The sequence below is a fragment of the Anopheles cruzii genome, chromosome 2, assembly GCF_943734635.1.
Source record: "Anopheles cruzii chromosome 2, idAnoCruzAS_RS32_06, whole genome shotgun sequence".
NCBI classification, from domain to species: domain Eukaryota; kingdom Metazoa; phylum Arthropoda; class Insecta; order Diptera; family Culicidae; genus Anopheles; species Anopheles cruzii.
The window spans coordinates 34,927,400-34,948,492 of record NC_069144.1 but is presented as its reverse complement, the minus strand read 5'-3'; the positions used below and the strand labels follow the sequence as shown (position 1 = coordinate 34,948,492).

Genomic DNA, 21,093 nt, shown 5'->3' with positions numbered 1-21,093 from the left:
GGTGGCGTGACAATCGCGCACCTTTGACACTTCCGTCAACAAACATTGCCGTCTGATGCTGAGGGTGGATGCCGCTGCAGTGTTTTCGCTATCGCCGCAATCAGACGAGATTCGAACATCGACTGTGTACTCCCAGCATTCGCGGCGCTAGCGGAAGTAACACCGACGTGCTGCACAGACGGGGACACGTAATTCCGCTCTACTTCCGCTGTGCATTTGAATATGTTTGCGCTCTGGTTGTCCTTTTTTGATTTTTTTTTGTTTACGCGGTTTGCATGAACTTTTTCCCCATTCGATTTTCCAGAATGTAATCGGTTTCGGCGCAAAATAATGGCATTCGATTGCAATTGCACCTGCACGTTGGTTGCGCCGGTAAATTTGCACCATTAAAAGTAACAACACTACATAGTTTTTTGTTGTCAAACAAAAACGTATACATTTGATACAAAATTCTGTGGCTAGCCGTGAATTTTAAGCAAGAACCGAAAAATGTTTTAGGTACTATTATGAGTGTATTATAAATAAAATAAGCCGTTTCTGTTTTCTAAAATGGAGGCACCTGGTCCCTCGTGATGCGAAGCTGACATGTGCCCAAAAAGCAAAACAGTTTCAGCAAACTATCGCATCACTTGGATGACAGCTGCTATCCTTCCCTGCGTTATGCCCCAGACAAATGTATAGCTAGCGATGGCACATACTTTGAATAAAAGAGCAAATTGTATTTAAATTTTATAAACATTTTTCTTGGGTAAAAAAATCCCGATTTTTGACGCATACACCGCGCAGTAGATGTTCAAGCATCGAAAACTATTGACCAGTTTTTTTAATAACCAAATGAAAATAAATATCTTTCGTGGACCACCCTATATTTACTTGACAAATCAATAAAAAAAATATCAAAGATATCCATAAATATCTTATTTGTGGATACTTTTGACCGCCTAATTGGTGTATCTGATATATTCTAATAGGATTCCAACAATGATTATAGCAATCATGCATGTTGACGCCATTAAAAAAGATACGTTGTGGTTCCGGTAGCCTCCGCAGGTGATCCGGACACAGGTGATACAGGTCCGAATCAGGTGATTCGGACACCAGCTTTTGACATACGTAAGTACAATATGTGTTGGTTCCATCTTTGGGCACAACGAAGATCGCGGGGCGCGCGCCAGAGTGTCACATAAATTGTTCGAAAATGGAGGAAATCATATTTTCATGAAATAAAACACATCCGAAGCTCACTTTTGCTGTTACCTCCATCCAAGGGCTTGACGATATGTGCAAATGGAGAATGTATGTATGGTCAATCAGTGAGTTTTATTGTCCAGCGTTCAGGTGTTTGCGCATTGCGCGTTTGTCACTCGAGGTTAACACGTTTTTCCCATGCGTCGTGACGTGTACACGATGTAGGCAACAGCGATTTTTAATAATACATTTATGATTATTCCCCGCTGGAAATTAATAACAATTCCCGTTATACTCACACACACACACGCACGTGCGCTTTGAGTTGTATATAGTAACCGGCCGTTGGGTTGCTGACGAAAATCAATTCTGCCCACGAAACCCATTTCACGTGAATTATGTTCTGTTGCGGGTCCAGGTTGGCCCCGTTTGCTCCTTGCCGGAAGGTAATTGAGATATCCTGGCCCGCTTTCTTCTGATCGACGGATGTTCCGGACTGCTGCTTTGGGGATCGGGGATAAATGGCATGGTGTTTTTTTCCTGTGGTGTTTCGAATAAATTTGCGTTCCGCAAAATATGATTTATGTGTGGTACGTTTCGAGTTCACTCTTCGAAGGTTATGTTTTCTCTCTCTATGTTTCTCTCTTTCTTTCTCTCGGGTCAAAAATTGATTGTTTTACTTCATTTATCTGCCGCTTTCTAATAAACGTCTCGGATGATCCGATGTAGCCATTTTTCAACCTACATCAATTAGACGAAAGTTCAACACTTTTGAGGGGAGCCACCAGAAACATTTTTTTCCGCCCGCTCGATTGCCCGATGCATCCGCACCGCACACTGACAGGGGCCGAGGTTATAAATCATGAGCCGTAATTGATTATTTCTGGCCCCCGGGTACCTCCAGCATGTGCGTTCTTCGCGCCAAGAAATGAAATGACGCGAAAGATAAAGTTTCCCGCGGCAGGCAGATGCGCAGAGGGTAGATTCTGAACCCCCCCCTCCAGACCGGGGGTACATTCAAAACAGCGCCCATTATCGTGTCGACAGATATCGGGAGCGTAACGGAAAAATGATTTCACCGCCTTCGGAGGCCGCGATGCTCACCGTGCTCCGGAGCCCGAAGCGGTGGCGGCACCGTCGCCCTCCGTGCACAACACTTTAACCTTCCTTCCGGCGGTTTCCGATTAGATTTTATGAACGTCCCGCCCGGCCCGGCCCGGCCCGGCCACTTCCTGTGGTGGGTTCCCGGGGAGGGCTTTCGTTCGCTCATTTACGGAGTTTACAAAAGATTTAAGGAGTCATTCTGCGCGCCACCGAAGCAGACACCGGGCCAATGGCGCACCATGATCCCGATAACGGATAGGCGAGGACGCTCGCTAGTCGCGGTGGCCATCATAACGGAGACCAGCCAGCGAAGCGAAAGCGGAAATTCCTGTGAACATATCCGCCAGCGTCAGAATGGTGTCGTCTCATGTTTGGGCATTACAATGAAACGGCTTCAAGTTGGCATTTTATGGGTTGTTTATGTTCTTTCTGGCAGGCTCGAGATCTTATCGTACGGATGCAGGCTTAAACATCTCTTCTGGGGCATTAAAAAAGCTGAGGGGAAGCCTGGCGATGACGTCTATATATAGTGCGGCGGGCGAAGTTCATTAAGAATCTTTAAATCTTACGCCACAGGCGGATTATCCTGATTGTAACCGAAATATGCAAAAGGCTAGCGAGCTGAGTGTGTTGAGCACACAGGCTTGAGTTAGCCGAAAAGATGAAAACTTAACTAAACTTGTAAACATTATATTTGCATGTAAAACAGAACAAAAGTTATTCAGTTGCGCTCTTGTCTATCGAGCAATGTTTTGTAACATAATGAAAACAATAAAGAGCCTTCCTTTCGCCAAGAGATTAGCATGAATGAAAACATCACACGAAAGTTCGATCTGCAGGATGGTGTTGCGTGAAGCTGATCACCGAAGCTCCTACCACCGAACCACCGGCGCCGCCGCCACCGGTCAGCCCGCGCCGGCTTTCATCTTAATCATCGTAATCGATGGAAAACCGTTGGCCCCGACCGTAGTGGTCGGCGTGTCCGTGGTGTGACAACGAAGAGAGACTCGCTCGCTCGCTTATTGCCTCCGTCAGCCGGTTTTCGGAGCCGGGACACATGTGTGCAGTCGGATATAAATTAGATTGGGGGATTCCTTTGTCATAAAACGTTTTCCAATAATCCCGAGGATGACATAAAAAGGTACGAAGTGAAATATGCCGCTCACGCTAACCCCGAGTCCGGCTCCGTGGGGTTCCGAACATATTCCATGTTGTTTTCCTTCCGACACGTGGTGGTCCCCCGGGGCGGGCACAAGGAGACCGGCCGGAGTCCAAGATGTAGCAGGGATTGGGAGTGTGGGCTTTTACCATGAATCATCGCAACTCCGTGAGGTATTCAAATGGAATTGGTTCCAGGTCGGGCCCGGGATGGACCCGGGTGAACATTTATCAAAAACCCAGGGAGCGCCAACACACACATAACGAAGCGAAAGCTTACCGCAAAACGGACGCATAAACCATCACATCTGGTGTCCGACGCAAGCATGCCGGCGCGTCTTCGAAGTTGCGCTGGGCCGCCCGGTGGACCGGCGGATCCTGGATCAGGTGTACCCTCCAGCTGGTCAAGGATGTAGCAAAAATTCCCGGCCCGACCGCTCGGATCTGCAGTGACCTTTGGGGAAACTGGGCGCAAGTAGAAATTATTAACTGCCCCATACACACACATGCCGGCGAATCCGAGCGAAGCAGGTTGATTAGAGCGATTGGTGCGTATTTGGAAGGACCCTCACGATGGGTTCGGGACTTCGGTGGGCGTCCGGAGATACAGATCGCCAAGTTAGTGCCCGGGGGTGCCGGTTTCCGACACGCGTTTCAGATAAGCGACCGAACCTCTCGGCCCACTAACAACTCCCATAAACGGTGGATAATGAAGCGTAATCCTCTGACTATTTGATGTCTTTCTGGTCTTTCTGGCTGCACGATAGTCACGATGGAAGAAGTCGCCGGCTTTGGCAGCAGTAATCACGGCGGTGCGCTCGGTGAGTACGTAAATATGTTAAAAAGCAACGACTTGAGAATATTGTGCTTTTCTTCCCCAGTCCCGAGACCATCGTTCGTTCCGTGGGGGGTTTTACTCGTCTTATCTTTCTCCACGCCCTGGTGACCATGGCGCGGCCGCGCGATATTAATAAAAATCAGCGAACGTCGCCTTAATGGAGACCGATTTCTTCCATTTCACGACCACAACGGGCAACGGGCGAACGAATTCTGGAGGAATCACCGGAGAACCGGGGAAAAATGTCTCACTCCAATGGCGACATCATTGCACGTCGTTTGAAGGTTTTGATGACCTCTGAATCCGCCGGACTCGGTCGGCGAATACGGTCAAGAGCCGGGCAGCCGGGAGAAGCATCTAAGTCGGATTCCTGTGACTCACAAACATTCCTCAGCAATTGAAGTGGGCTGCGAGCGGTTCGGGACCATTGTTGCCTTTCGGTCGTTTCGTTTCGTTTGTACTTCAGATTATCATAAAGCAATATTCGTCCCATCGTCCCAGATATTGTTTCGCCCCGCCTCGTGGTCGGTCGGTTCATTTTTCGCATTCATTTGCTGGAGTGCAGGCTTCATTTTGTGCTCCAAAATCTGTTCCAGAGGCTGGACGCTGTCGGAGAGCGAAACCAAAGATACCGCGATGCCATAAATGAGGGGAGACCTACTTAGCTGGAAGCGAAATCAGAATTCCGCATTATTGAATGTGGAATGTAAGACGCTGTGAATAACTTTTGGGCCCACCCAGCACCCAGCAATTTGGCCACAAGCCACATTTCTTCATTTTTAATTTACACGAGCTCGAACCGGACCGGACAGGGAACAGGGCAGCTCCATTAGCATTCGCTGGCACTCGGGCGCTGGGCCTGATTAAGGCACCGGCCCCGGTCACTGTGGGAAAATTGTCGTGCCGTCTTGACAACGGCGCGTAATAATCAATCAATGTTACTTCTGTTCGACTAAGTTCGCCTCCAATATCGGGAACGGCCTGGCGGAAGGTCCGAGCGACTGCTGGCCGAGCTGGTACAGAGAGAGGGGTACTAGCAAACGCATGATAGGAAGGGGTTTAGCAGCGTCCTTCTGGCTGCGCCTAAGACCCACGTGCGCGCCCTTCGGCGAAGGATCAACTGCAAATTGTACGACAAATTACGCTTCAACGATGACGGACAGAAGGATTGGAAAATTAATAACCCTTGAATATTAAATTCTACTTCACTGACCATTCGACCGTCCGGCTTATGATGAGTCCGTGGGGTTCGCGTTTTTTTTTGCTGTTCTCTCTCGGTTGTTTTGGTGGCCAAGCTTGCCACATTGTAAGCTGGGGAAAGGATTATCTATTGTAAGGGAAAGCTTTGTTAAGCCAGCCGATTACTTGTGGCGTAAAGTGAACTGCTTAGCCATGCTTAAAGTGATGTTTTTGCTATGTTTCCGGCACGGTCAGCAAAGTTTTCTCATAATTTCATCCAATTGATATTGATCGGACTCGTGGAAGAAATGCCAGGAGGAAGAAGCAGCACTGTTCAGACCGTATCGGGACTTTCAAATGAAATGGAACTACCAAAATAACGCGAATTGAGCCGGAACGCGGATTGCTTTGTTACGAGATCCATCCGAGATCCGAGATCCAAACTACGAATTGATGTTTCAATGGTTTTCAAATGTCAAATAGCATTTCATGTTTCGTCTTCTTATCCGGCAGCCATAACCGATGAACGGTTCTGATCTGCAACATATCTGCAAAAAATCTAAAAATGCCTCATCAGAAGACACTGTAAAAGGGAGCAAGAACTAACCGCAGTCTATGGAATGGCGTACACATTTACGATCACCAATAACTGATTGCTTGATTGCAATGAATAGATATTCCCGTTTTTAATTGTACGGCTTATTGGTACGTTCGGTATTAGTATTTTACGATGATGGTTGCATAAGAAGCACACGTGTCTCCAGGAATTAATAACATGCCAGTGTCGCTTACTTTGCCGCGGTAGTTTTAATAGAAATTAGTTAGCTTTCGACTTTGGACGTTACCGAGTTGTTAAACTTTAATTTTCAGTAGCTCAACTCAAACACGTGCCCGTAAAGCCAGCCGCTGCTTGGTATGTGAAGTGCCGTCCTGTTAAAGGTGCCAGAAACATCGTTTACGAAGCAATCACGTCGTGCATAAATGATGAATTCTCTAAAGATATCTTGTCGAGCGTGTGCCCATCCACCACGGGCAGCAGCGCACGCCTTTGGTTCGCTCGGTTCGTCTGCAGCACGGCGGCGGCGTTCTGGGTTCGCGACCGAAGATGGGTACGTTAATAAAATAAAACACAGGAAGTTACTTACTTGCAGCCCATTCCGGTGCCTGTTGAAATATAAAGTACTTCACTTCCGCAGGACACCTTTTTGCGCCCGAGTGCCCGAGGAGCAAAAGTTGTGGCCCCCAGTCGCATGCCCCGCTTCGGTCCCGCTCCCGGTCTCGGAAAATAATTGCTGGCGTTCTAGGAAAAAGGTTATGACAAAGTAATTACTTCGCATAATCACATTAATGACGAGACACATGTGAAAATGACTCCTCAAAAAACGCCAGCATGCCAGCACAAACGTTCTCGCTGCCGGCGTCAGTTGAAAGGCGGTTAAAAAGGAAAAATACATATTTGCTGGAATGCAGATGAGAATGCCGCATGAGTGGCCGTTTTGCCGTTCTAAACCTCGTGCTAAAATCGATTCATGTAGCTTCCTATTAATATTCTCGGTCAGTGCCACAACCTCAAGTCAATCTGCTCAACTACCATACACGCCCCTACCATAGTGTTTCGTAGCCAGCGAGAGTAATCTTGGTGTGAGTGCCCCGAGAGTCCTTGACTGCTTGCAATCAACTGGCCCGAACTGGCTGCATGGTGAATTCAGGAGCTACATAATAAAATCAAAACTCTTTCCATCGAACACACTATGTTACTTCCCTGCGCAAGGCTCATTTTGGTTGCGAATGTGAGGCGCCGAGGTACCGAGGCCGTGGTCCAGCCGGTGACGACACCGCAAAACTTATCACCAACTTCGTTAGACGATCGTAATACTTTGATAAAATTTAATGCATTGCTAATGATTTCGGCACCGGCCGGTGCCGGTATGATTTTACCACGAAACGAAACACCATCGAATGACGAAGTTATTGCCGCACACTGGAAGCCACGCAGCCCGCCGACAGGACAAAATGCATAGTGCCTACATTGGTGTGTCCTTTCCGCTGCTAACCGGCGCCACTGGCACCGCAGTGCCATTTCCACGCGGCATCTTAATGAAAAAACTAATTGATTGAAAGGCATTTAATGAGCGAGTGTCTGCGAACGGCGAACTCCTTGCGCTCCTTGTGCCCCACGTTCTTCCCATAGTGTTTCATCGATGTCGACAGTGAAATTTATGCATGCAATCACGAAAGCTCACACTCCGAGATGTTGTTCAGTTTTGTTCAGGCCCCAGGATGTGCATACGGTGAGGCTGGCAGAGTGCAATCTTTTCAATTGTTACCGTGTCGCTGTGACCGCATGCCCCGTCGGCGTTGGCTGCGTTACACAACTGCTGCAAGAATGAGTTTGCTCCGTTGCGAAGTAGCAACAAGGACGAACTGAATACAAAGTGACAGACCGTAGTGAAAGTTGCCACCAGGCAACTGGAGTTCGGTCCGATTTGGAGTATGGAACCATCGGGAGTCTCCAAGACCTTTTTCCGAATGCATTCTCGCAGTCTCGGGCTCGGTGCTGAAACCTTGAGCGCCGTCAAAGGAGTCAACCGTTAATTTTCTGACACGGTAGATTAATGGACACATGGATGGAAGGACGTTGACTCAAATAGAAGCCATTCGTAGGTCACACTGTTCCTCGGTTTCGGTAAGTTCGTTTGCGCAGCTTTTCCAAAGCTGCAGTTTGAAGCGACGTAGTGGAGTTTATGATAAAATGAAAAAGTATTCTCAGTATTATTGTAATTATAATTATTACTCATAAAATCATAAGTTACGTATAAATGATAAGTCGCATACGGCAGGCATATGTTTAAAATTGGTCCTGGAAGTGTTCGCACATTTATGGGCAATCTTTGAATCGTTGCTAGAAATAGCTAATCTGTGGGAAATTAAAGCATTCAGTTTGCCGGTACGTTTCCGAGCGATTGCTCGAGCAGCATCTAGACCGACAGAGGAATTGATGGTTAGCATAGAGAAACCATTTATTTCCCCTCCGTGACACCAGGGAATGAAGCTTTCATCTTGAGAAAAAAATTAAGCTCATTACGAGTTAAAGCATAATTAGACCGTACCATTTTATAAGCTTTGCGATTTGGATACAGAAGGATGGCATAACTTTGGTGGGGGGAAAGTTTCCACTCGGGAAAATCCTCGTTCTCAACGATCTACTCCTGGGAAGCGCAGCAGTGTGGGGCATAATCCAAGGTACGGCAACGTTACGCCGTAGAAGTGATGCTGCGAATTCCCCACGAGGAAAGCGTGGAAGTCGGAGCGAACGGCAGCGCGCACGACGACCACAGAAAGGAAGCAACGAAACCGACCCAGGAAATAAATTTATTGGCTGTTAAGATCTTTGCTCTACGATATCCGATACTTGCTGCTTCGGTACTCCTGGGGTTTGAACTTTGGCGGCGCTCCACTGTTAGGCTTCCCGTAGGTCAGTGCGGTTGTAGCCGGCGAGATGGCCTAGCCAGCGCCAAAGCGAGCGTCCTGGCGAGTGGCGCAGCGAGGCCACGAATGTCTAGAGTTTTGTATTCCCACAGGTTGTTGGAAAAAAGATCCATTATGTCAAATAAGGCTAGGTTAACGTTGGGGCTTTTCCGGGCTCCCTGCAAGACAATGAATGCCACCAGGATCCAAAGGTAACGCTGTGGTGCGACAGATATGTTTGAGCGCTTTAATGTTCGCTTCTTACTAAACTTCGCATTACGATTTAAAAAGAAATTTGAAAATAATTTTCCACCCAAACCAGTGCCAGTTTCCATGTAGCTGCGGCATGTCGTTGAAAGTAAATTATTTTTGAGTTTCGTCGATTAGAGTCCTCTCGAGTCCAGGAATTTCTGAAATCTTCAACAATCCTTCTCGTTTGTACGATTTTTTTCATGCACTTTTAGAACTATGGAAGAGAGTCCTTAAAACATGAATGCATTACTCCAGTCAGAGGGGCTCTTTGTAGAAGCGAATGATAGCTTTTAGGATTGCTAGAAGTTGTAATGGTGGTTGGATGATCAGTCCTCTTAACGGGAAACAATTGGAAATGTTTCCACAGTTTTGTGAAATAGTTTTCCGACAGTTCAATGCAAAAAGTTTAGATTATTTGTAAAACAATATTAAGAAAATAAACACCACCCACCGATAGGGACAGGAAACATTACGTCTTCAAAGAGGTAGCATTAGGAACGGGGTGATATGGCCGCAATTGAAAATGCTTTTGTAGCAAAACATTATTATTTGTATGACGTTCGGCCTATCGATGGCAGAGCATCGGCACTTGCTTAGAAACGTGGGTGAAATATATTACTGCATGCCGATCACGTTCAACGATTATGGGAATTTCCTTTCCCACAAGATTGTGGCACCGTCGCTGCCGATTCACCCGATCAGCAGTTCTGTCTCCCGCCATTACACCGAGAAATGTTTCATTTTTTCCTCGAGATGGTATTTCCTGAGAATGAAAAGGCCATCACTCGCAATGGGCCGCAGGATGCTTTTTTTGTTCCGCGAAAAACTAACGACACCCGCAGCACATTTGTGTTTACCCGTTTGTGTCATTTGGCCAGTATTTCAGTTCGTGCGTGTGGCGAAAAATGTCACTGTATACGCGAAAATTTAGCGAACCCAGTCTCGCCCATCGTAACGGGTTTATTGCCGGCATTAGCAGTGCCCGGAAGTGGCAAGTCACAGAGGTTTGGTTTCAATTGGCTTCCGATCACGTGCGAACAATGACAATCACAGGATCACGAGGTAGGTGGCACCCGAGTCGAAATGGGTGGCGCTTGTTTGCTAAGTCGTTTGCGGAGATTGTTCCACGTAGGTTGTTGTTTTTCTGCCGGACAAACGATAACGGGGCTCTGATTACGGGCCAATGATTACGAATGGTTTCGATATGTGATAGTCGTTAACTGCCAAAGTCTACTTAACTAAATTGCTATGATTATCTAAACACTAGTAAAGTATCGATGGCTTTCTATTTACAACTTTTCTTTCAACTGTTCCTATCGAAAGTTACAGTCTTTATCGGTTTTTTTGACAAAAAGTGACAACAATAACCTTTTTCATCTTTCGCTAGTTGAAACGATTTTTAAAATCTCGACAGCTCACCATTTCAATGAAGAATTGAAGTGCTTACGCGCAATAGAAAGGCATTCAAAACTTTCGCTTAAGGAAGGGACACAAACCCATTTTGCCTCGAAAAGTGTGAGACACTCATCTTATTTAGATCAATCGGTTTGTGAGCGGAGGAAACTAGCAAAATTATAAGGTCTGACATTCCTTTTCCGGTTTGCGGTGTGCCGTTCAGGGTATTGTGTGACTTGAAATGAGATTCGACAAAGACGAACCAACGAATGATGGAGACGCCGAGTGCGTTACGAAAGTAGTATTAACCGGATCATTTTCTTGTTCGATTCTGAACACGACAGCGAATGATCACGGACCGTCGACGGCTACGGAACGTTCTGGTGGCTTTGAAATGGGTTCAACACTTTTGTTGCCAACAATAAGTTTCTCCAAATCCGGCCCGAGACGAGCATCTGCCCCGTTGAGGCGAAGGTGACGGTGGTGTCGGAGAAAATAATCTTCGAAAATTGACAACCCGAAAACGTTCGCTTTTGAAATCCCACTGGATTTCAATACTATTCAGTTCCAATTCTCAATAGAAAGCTGACTAGTACGTTCTTCCGGGCAAGTTTCTCTCTGTCCCTTGTGATGCTGCCTGCTTGGGTCCCATAAATCTGTAAAAGTTTTGATTTATTTTGCCCCGGCATCATAATATTCAAATATTTGTAGCTCACTAGAAACCCTTACGTCTTTTACAGTCGCGGCACTGCGGCTCCCGATTACCAGTGCCACGTGAAGGTTGGTTTGCTCCGTCATATCAAATACTTCGGGGCGTTTGGTGCTGAAAAGCACTAAAGAAAATATCGTTTGATGTGCTTTTGCCTCCTATGGTTGCGGAACTGCGACTCGATGTAAGGACCATACATTTCTTATTTGTTCAAATTTCACGTCCCAATGTCTGGTAGTTTTCTTAGGTAGGGCGACATGAAGAGAATCGGAATATTTTACAATGTTCAAAACATACACAATTTATTAATGTTGAAAACGCGAACAATATTTTAGTCGTCTACATGTCTCGATGTGGTAAATCGGATATAAAAAGTACTTTCTATTTCAATTCAACGTTCTTTATGTTTCAAATAAAAATATTAAATTTAAAAAAATAACGTTCACATAAACTAGAACAGTTTGGATGTTTTGTTTCGGTCTATGTGCAAAGTAGTTGTTCCTCGATATTGCTTTCCTTGCGGCCGATTTTATGCCGACAATTTCGCCGTAATCGTTCCGTTCATCTGCAGCTCATCACAAAACCGGATAAGCAGGGTCCGATGGAGCCGAACGATGCCCACCGGAAGTTTGAGCCGTGCATGACACTTTCGAGTGATAACGGCAGCAGCAGCTGCTACCCGTCGGGTTTTATCTGGTTCCTGTCACCAATTCGAGTATCATCGGAGCCCCTCAAGGAAGGGTAGGCAAGGAATAGGGGGGTTCGTCTTGAAAACCTTTTCCAGTAACTACGAGCTTAGCCAGACTGTCGGTCAGACTGTTCCTTTCTGTGTCCGTGATGTGTCGACACGTGAACGGTTTTTCTCGGAAGGAATCCGGAGCAGGAGCTGAATTCAATTGCTTTTTAGAGACCGGCGCCGGGCCAGGTATTTCATTGATTGACCGTTGATAAGCGATTAATTTACGTTGATTCGTGATGATTGGGAACTCAATACAATCCAGAAGAGAAACTTGATTGATTCGCACAGAAAGGACTGCCGGAAAAATCCGTATCAATGATTTTGGCTCCGTGCAAAACTGAGCTCCGTGAACGATGAAAGTGGTTCGGAAGAAGGTGCTTTACAGTTTTTTTTAAACAGTTGAATCAGAAAGTGTTGCCATTTTGGTACGAAATAATGCAGCACGCTTCTAGTGGTGGCATAGATTCAGGTCCGCGCTCCTGGGATTTCGTGCAAACCGTTAAGAACATTAAAATCAAATTGAGACAACTTTCCTCGGCGGATTTCCGAAGCTTGATTGCAGCCGTAATTTTGTTGTGCACCCTTCCAACATGAACGATGCAGATTGTCCAGGCGAACGATGCATTGTCGAAACGGGACGTTATTTCGAAATTTCCCCGGGAATCCAGGACCGGGTGCGATGCAGAATGTATTGCGACGTAGATGTCGAAGCGGCTGTGTATGTGAATGCGAAATCTCTGACAAAATGTCCGTTGTTCCCGCTGAGCTTGCCCGAATCCCTCAGTAGTTGGAGAGATATAATTAAAAGCAGATCAGTGATGATGGAAATGACTTCGGCGTGCGCCATAAACATCGCAATGCTGTTCAAACTTTCACGCAGTGCGAGCTTGGGCATGGCCAACGAGTGCGCTCCCCCATTGCGTAGGATTCATGGTCACTCCGGGGACGTGGATGTTCACCATTCGGGCCGGGAAGCTACCTCGTGAGCCACTCTGCGAGCGTGGTCGGCTCTCTGATCCTTGCCATTAATTTTCGGCGAACGACTGCAATCTTTGAGCTTGAATATAAATGCCTATTTATATCGGAATGCGCCGTACCGGAGCCGGAGAAGGCCTAGGATTCCGGTGGAGGGATCGGAGCCTTTTTGCTACAAAATAGCTAAATTGTTGCACACCGCTCTAATGTTTCAACCCCACAGCCAGCTGCTAATGAGACTGCTTCGCCTGGAATCGGGCGTAGGAACGGCTAGTTCGTTGGGAACGTGCGCTTCGATGCGCCGGCACCAATCGTCATCGCCATCGGCCTCACAGCACTGCCCGGTACGAAACTAATTAATTCATGATAAAATGCAAGATTGCACTTTGCCGGCAAATCTTGCTCGCACCATGGCTGACAGCAAATTATGCCTATAATACGCTGCGCCGCGTACCCCCCCCGGTGAAATCTCCATTGGCGCGGTTCAATCATGAAAAAAAACGGTACGCGTGTCCCGGCGATTGCTTACGGCGAAATTTATGTAACACAACGTGAAAACTCTAGTTTTTATACATATATACACATGTTAAATGCATATTGTAATAGTTTTGCAAAACAATATATTGAAAGCGATAAAACAGTATCAACCTTTTCCAAACTTATCGATATTTATTATTTTCTATCGCATTACTTAAATAACTTTTCCTGCGCCAAAATAGGATTTTCTTTTATATTTTACAACCATTTAGTTTGCCAAGTTAGTTCATAACATCAATACTGGATAGTATCAAATGTGCGCGTTTCCATAACTGTTGCTTCTGCCGTATGCGACTAGAGATAATAAATGAGAGCAATCACACACTACTCTAAAGGCTGTTCTGCGGTTTGGTGGACCTCCTACATGCGTTTATGTTACGGTGCCTGTCACCTTGGTCATTATCGCCTCGTTCCTAGCAAATACGGTCAATTAGATGATCTTAAATGTTTATTTTTATCAATTAATTTGATTTACCGTTGGCTGCTCACTCGCACGATGCCGGTCGGCCTTGAATGTTGCTTGATTGTCTACTGCACAGAACGGTCTTGCGTGGAATTTTTTACGAAACAGCATAATAAGTGGGTCAGAATGTAACGAAACAGTAGGTTTAAAACCATTTCCGCTATCCTTAATGCTCAAAGGGCAAAGGCTGGATTTGTATCGGGGAAGTGTTATTTTGAAGACTTCTTTCTTAGGAGCGAGTTCCTTTTAATGAAAATTGTTTTTAATCATCTTACTTGAATGTCAGTCAAAATGGCAAGTTTTAAGAAAACCTAAGGCAAGGAAGATAAAAAACTGTCCTTCCAGATGCAGGCTACCGTTACAATGGATCAAAATGGTGGCAGCTTTATGTCCTCTAACACCGCTCCGAACAATGGACAGTGGTGTCCTTTTATCCCTGGGGGGAAAAGGACACCAGCGTAACGCGATAGAGTACTTGTTTAATTAATTGCCCTTAAGGTTCTGTGACTTCAAAGCCGCATCCACTGGATCTGGGAGCCTTCGTTAGGGCTTGTTCATTTGCTTAAGCTTCGTGTTTCACTTTGCGAAGACAGAGTTTTTAGGTCGTCAGGGGCTAGTGAATAAGGGATTTTCGTTCGTTGATTATTTTTTTAATAGAAAATCTTACTGATTCCCGACCGTGTCTGGTATAGGCATACACAACTTAACTGTGCATAACATAACACAACTTAACACAACTTTCATAATATACAATAGTTCATTATAATATTATAAGCGTTTATTATTTAATTCTTCTAGAAACGATCCCGATGTGGTGTTTAATTTCTTAAATTAATATCGAATAACTTTTCCTGGGTAAACTTGAAAAGGCACATGTTGTTTTATTAGTTTTGCTAACATCTTGCTCGCCTCCCGATGATAGAGTACTCAGTTCTGTGTTCGATTTCCTAGACTGGCGTGATAACGAGGTTGGAGCGGGGCCAACAACCCAGCCCGTAAAAACACAATAGTACAGTAAGCAACAGAGAATAACATTGTATCTGTTGCAGGCCAAGACCGCTCAGCGGTAATTGCCGGATAAGAAAAAGAATCATGTTTCACGGTAGACGGCCAAAGAAGAAGAACAGAATATGTTGCTGGGTATATTTTACAGCTTAAAAGGAATTCTCAAGCGATGGGAAACGGTACGACCTCCTCCTCTCGAGTAACTCTTTGCCAAACTTTAGAACTGTATCAATAAACTTTGCGCGCGGCGGCTTTCGACACCCTATTTATGTTTATTGATCCTGGCCAACGTTCACAATCATCACACGAAGCATAATTGACCGGTTTGTAATGATTAATGATAGCACATTAGTTGTCTCATTTGTTTTCGTCAGGCCACGGATAGGCCAAAATCTTGACTATTTTAGGGAGTAGGAATATGCCGTGCGGTGCTTACGGTTTTTCATGAACAACACTCGGCAGCAGGAGAAATGATTTTATCCTCATCAACGTCACCGCCAGCCATCGAAAAACGATTTTTCTTCGACACCATCTGGGAATATTTTACTTCTCGCGGTCATTACAGTTCAATGAGTTGGCGTATTAGGCATAAGACTTTACTTCTTTCATACTCGTTTGCAGACTGTTGTTGCATTTTCCGTATGCTAGCCGTTGAAAAACAATAAAAAAGTTTAGATCTGCACTATAAATTGGAAAAACGTGGCGTGATGGGCTTTAGCCAGAAATATTCCCCATCGTGTTTCTGCTAGCAAAATGCTGGATAATACATAATTTGACATTATGCCGCCGTTGGCCACAGCGAGACGTTCCATTTCGACATTTTGCTCCGGATCCTGGCAAGGATTTCTCCATATCGTTGATCTCTCTGGACGCTGCTGCATCGATGGTATCTGCGACGCAATCACAGCCTTGTTTGCATTTAATTAAAGTGCAGCGATTTGACTTTAATTAAATTATTTCGTTTTACACAGCACAGACAACATTGGAGGATCCTTTAACTTCCTCCGGTTCCAGACCTTGGTATTTTTCGTGTTGAATCTAGTGGTCGAGGGAAACGAAAACTGCATCGGCTACTAGACGGCAATAAAATCGTTAGATTTCAAAAGCGAAAGAGAAGGCAAAGAGAAAGTGCGGTGATGAGAGCGAGAGAGAGAGAGCAAAAACACACGTGTAATTCTCAACACGAGGGGCGGTACTGTTGGGTATTGTTTCCTGCTATCACCACCAGCTCATCCGGATTATGCACATTACCGCTGTAGCAGGTGAGGTTTCATTAGAAGTAAACGAGCCTTGAAAATGCACGTTTCACTTTGCACCTGTTATTTCTACCGGGTCAGCAGTAGTTCTGTCGTCGACGGGTTTGCTGATTGCGAACAAGTTGGGTTTCTCGTTTCTGCTGAAATCTCAATTCTACTCGATTAGTGTATTACACATTTCTTCTAACCATGCACTATAATTAAAACGAATCGGCAAGGTACATTACCTAGGCGTGTGCAAACAAACAGCTTAAGCTCTATACTTATTGTTTTGTTTGAATAGATAAGTCACAAGAAGAATATACGACTTTACAAAAGTCACGAGAAGAATATTGTGGTTTTGGTTTCTGGTTCTGGAAGAATTGCTGGTTTTCTGCTACTAGACTTGAAACGCTTGCTCGAAATAGGTAACTATAATTGAATTGCTACCTAGACTACCTAATTGTGTTTCAGAATCCTGATGATCCCAGCATGATAAAATTATTCAAATCTATTCACCGGCTCTTCAGTATTCGTTTACTAGCTGAGCTGGGTAAGCATGTCCAAATCTTTGTTACACTTGCATGTGAGTTTTATGACGCGAAGATGTAGAGTTATTGGACCTCGGACATGTCAAATGAAAGATAACAAGTAAAACCAATCGGTAAAAAACATCTCATTCATTCCACCGCAGTTACGACGCTGTACTGGTATTACGAAATAAATTTTCTACATCATAAAATATTACGTTGGACTAAATCGCAGAAAGCTTACTACAAATTACAAAAGCAAACCCGATTCTTTAGTTAAACAAGCGAGCGCGGAAGAGTCGGATCGCAAACGAAATGTTTGCACATTTGTCACACATCCAGGACGAGACACGACTAAACTCTTAAACCGATAGCTTTTAGCATTTTGTCTATCTGGCACCTATTTTGGGCCAAGATAGCATCGTACAATTTCGTTGCAATTTTCTTCCGATGTTACCCGATTTGCTGAATCGTGTGTCGTTTACTATACACTTCCCCAGGCTGGAGCAGCATCCACAGACCATGCGCACTATTGCTAACGGTATAATTTTGTGGGGTTGGTGTATCCTAAATGTTCATCAAAGGGATAGTTCAGCCCTAAGGGGAATGAGTTACACATGGTGCAGGTTAACACGAAAGTGTTCACTATGTCATGAACTCTGAGTACAAAGATATTTAAATAACATGATTTCCAATAACAATGCAACAAATTGTAAAATTTGGATATTTATGAATAAAAACTACTTGAAATGTAGAACTTCAGACAGTTCGTATACGAGCCGTTTAGTAGCAAAGTGGTATAAGATGAAGACCGATGAAGATGGTTATGCTCTCTATCTCTTGGTACACATTTTCGGTATCTACAGAGCTTAATAATAACTTGGATTGTGTACCTACAATTTTATAGAAAATGGCCGCTAAAATTCTATTCTTTCGTTTTGTTATTGAACCGGAGCGATTTGTGTTTTACCAAAGTATTTATTGTATGGTCGTGTTACAATACAGAGGCAGTAGAGCATCTCTAAAGCAGCCATACAAAGGATAGCCGTTTCACTTAACGACGATAACGACGAAGCTGAAGGCGGTTGCGACGACGCCAGCAAGCGCGACGTGATCCACCGATGGTTTGGGCATAGCGGTAGCCCTTGCCCAAACCACGCGAACTCTTTCCAGCCGACGTAAGACCACGAAGCTCACGGTGCTTGTGTACTGCCTTGCAAATCCAGTTAACCTTAGGATCGCGGCGGATTGCTTTATGGGCCGTGTCGACCATGATGACCTCGTAGTACTTGTGAGCGGCATCCTGGGCAACCCAGTATGAGTTCAGTACGCGAAGCCCACCGACGCGGCGACCAACACGCTCCTTAAGAGGTATAAAAGAAAGTAGGCAATGTTAGTAGTTGAACTGGGCAACGGACAAGCGCTTTAAGAGGTTAGAAATTGGTTTCAGACATCCAAGGAAGTAACGAGTCATTTGATGCGCGTGATGCGATCATCGTGTGAATCGTGAAAAATATCATCATTTAAAAATATCAATGAATGCCTCTTTCGGATGATACCTTCTAACACTTCACTCACCTCTGCCACGGACTGGAGACATCTGTACGGCTTGAGCTGGTTGACACCGTGGCTTTTCGGTTTGCCATACGTGCAACCCTTGGGTACAGGGCGCTTGCGGCCACCGCGACGAACACGGATGCGGAAGATGGCAAAGCCTTGCTTAGCCTTGTATCCCAGGCGGCGTGCCTTGTCCGGTCGCGATGGACGCGGCGCACGGTGGAACCTGGTCATTTGGCGATACTGCCAAACGCGGATACGCAGCAAGTAGCGCATCACATCGCTCTGCTTCTTACGGTACAGTTCCTGTACGTATCTGTACGCGCCCATGATTGCTTACGTTTGAGGATAGACCCTAGCAACGAAATCAAACATTTTTGATCAGAAGTCACATCATCGGTCTAATCCACTGGGCTCCGCTGGCGGAACGTGGTAGCGGTACATAGCCGGCTGTGTGCTGTATAAATCGTAAATACTAACCTGAAAAAGAAACCACATATTATGAAAAGGAATCATTGACCGTATCGGTTGTCGTTGAGAGATAGAACAGTGCTATTACACCATTTTCAACGCCGTCTTTTCGCAAATTAATCTGAGATATTTTATGATGCGACTTACCTCGTGGACAAATGTGCTGAAAAAGAACCTTCACTCACTGACAGGAAACGGGCGTGCTTTCTGTGCTGCTGCGTTGTCAAACCAGTACCAGTTTTGACAGCGTTTATAATGCTAGATGCAAGAGTTCAGTCAACTGGTATAACGAAAACGACAACTTGGGCCAGCTGGTATAATGTTCAAATTTAAATTATTGCTTTCGTTATTTTAACTTACCATTACTTTCCGTCACCGCTCAGCGGTTGTAGCCGGATAAGAAGAAGAATTATTGCATATTCACATATTCACGCATTGTAGCTTTTTAATTCTTTTTGGGGAGACGATGCACCTCTTGTTGAGTAAGATTTTGTGATTAAACTCATAAAACTACGAGTAGTCCCTAAACATCAGTTGTTATTGTTCTGCGGAAAGCGAAAACATCAACATTGAAAGTGAGATTATTCCGAATCGTTTGCCTGGTAAAAATGTTAAGATTATATTGCATATCTAAGATTGGGTTTTAATTCATAAAAAAGTCGTAAAAATCGTAATCGTGAATTTAGAAAAACATCCTGAATAAAGTTTTTATTAGTTTGATAACACTTGTATAATTAAAGTTTAACTCAGCAGCAGCAGTAAGCAGTTGAATGCGGAATATTAAAAAAATAACCAATTAAATTGAAAAAGTATTCTTAACACACACATTAATCTTAAAACTCACATTAATCTCAGTGACATTGAAGCGCAGTGACGTGACGCAGACTGAAGCATTCACATAGTTTTCTAATAAACAGATTGCTAAAAGAAAAATAAAATAAATCCGATCTGGGCAAGGAACATACACATGTGGACCATGTATGTTCCATTCATTTACTTTTTCTAGCAATAGGTGCCGTGATGGTGTATCAGCGGAATCTATTAACTCAAACAAAGCGACATTCATCATTCATTTATAGTTAATTTATTTTTTGTACCTGCCATTCGATAACAAAATTTAACATATCTTCGTTCACGGGCAAATTAATAACAGTGTAATCATGACACTTGACGGCACATTAGATATTTGTTCTTTATCTATAAGAACGCACCGAGCCGTGCCACGTGCTACAAAACAGTTGGGAGATAATTGACAACTATCAGGAAAGATTCTGAAGGGGAAAGTATACGATAACACAGTCAGAGTAAACTGTACGAGACCATGATTTATTTCGGGATACCGCCCAAAACAAAGTGGCAAGCTAGCTGAAGGTTAATGGCAAGCTCTCTAATCCCTTCGCTTCCACAAAGTGATAGCGCCGCTGGAGCGAGCCATGCGTGATTCTCGAGTGGAGCTCTAGCTCAGGCCTACATAAGGAACGAGCTACGGGCTACGGGCAACATCAGTCTGCAACGAGGACAAGACTGTTCTATCCCTACTTTTATTTTACTCAAAAACCAATATGAACGATGAGTCTACATCCCAACGTTCCCCACCCGAGCGAACAATGTTTGTGGAGAGGGGCAGTTGAGAAGACGCTACAACAGCGAGCTGTACGCATTGTACGGCGACTCATTGTCGTAGAAGGTATAATTCTCGCCAGGCTTCGGTGGGCTTGTCATGTCATGAGAATGGCGGAAGACGAACCAGTCGCCAAAGTCTTCCTGGGCCGTTTTGGAACAGAGAGGGCGTGGCAGGCTTCGTTTGAGATGACGAGATTGCATCGACAGCGATGCAAGAACGGCCGAGATAACGAGTTGGCTGACTAAAGGATCTAACCGTAGTTGTCGTATAAGGAGAATCGCAACAAACTCTATTATACGGGGAGAGAGACAAAAGAATATGCTACAGGAATGGTGTATACGTTTCGAGACCATTATTATTTTTTTATATCCTCGATAATCTTCATACGGTTAGTGGTTCAATATGAATGTTTGAATAGTCATTAGTTCTAGACTAATTTGAGCATTTGAAATCTGTCTCCAAGAATTTTTCAAATAAATTTATTATTATGCATTAGTAGTCTAGAACTTAATACAAGTATAAGAAATGTAAGCAAGTTTTACATGTAGTACAATTATTTTCTGCATCATTACTAACGCAAATCATATTTTACAGAAACGAGTAATAAAGACAAATTTCATTATTGTTTGCACATTCTTGCCATAAGATTTTTTCGCTGCTAAACGA

The 21,093-nt window shown here is 44.6% G+C and overlaps 1 protein-coding gene across 1 annotated transcript; it reads right to left on the bottom strand.

The window, feature by feature from the left end:
- Positions 1–17,734: 17,734 nt before the first annotated feature.
- On the bottom strand, positions 17,735–18,969 carry LOC128269270 (60S ribosomal protein L15). The gene is made up of 3 exons (XM_053006683.1): positions 18,951–18,969; positions 18,354–18,687; positions 17,735–18,138 (listed from the first exon to the last, which is right to left on the bottom strand). The coding sequence occupies exons 2-3, from the start codon at positions 18,660–18,662 to the stop codon at positions 17,830–17,832; spliced, it is 618 nt and encodes a 205-aa protein (XP_052862643.1). The 5' UTR covers positions 18,663–18,687; positions 18,951–18,969; the 3' UTR covers positions 17,735–17,829.
- Between the last annotated feature and the right edge of the window lie 2,124 nt (positions 18,970–21,093).

Coding starts and splice junctions, on each gene's coding strand:
- LOC128269270 (XM_053006683.1), bottom strand. CDS start 18,662: ATGGGCGCGTACAGATACGTACAGGAACTGTACCGTAAGAAGCAGAGC. Junction 18,139..18,353: donor GTCTCCAGTCCGTGGCAGAG/GTGAGTGAAGTG, acceptor ATACCTCTTAAG/GAGCGTGTTGGTCGCCGCGT.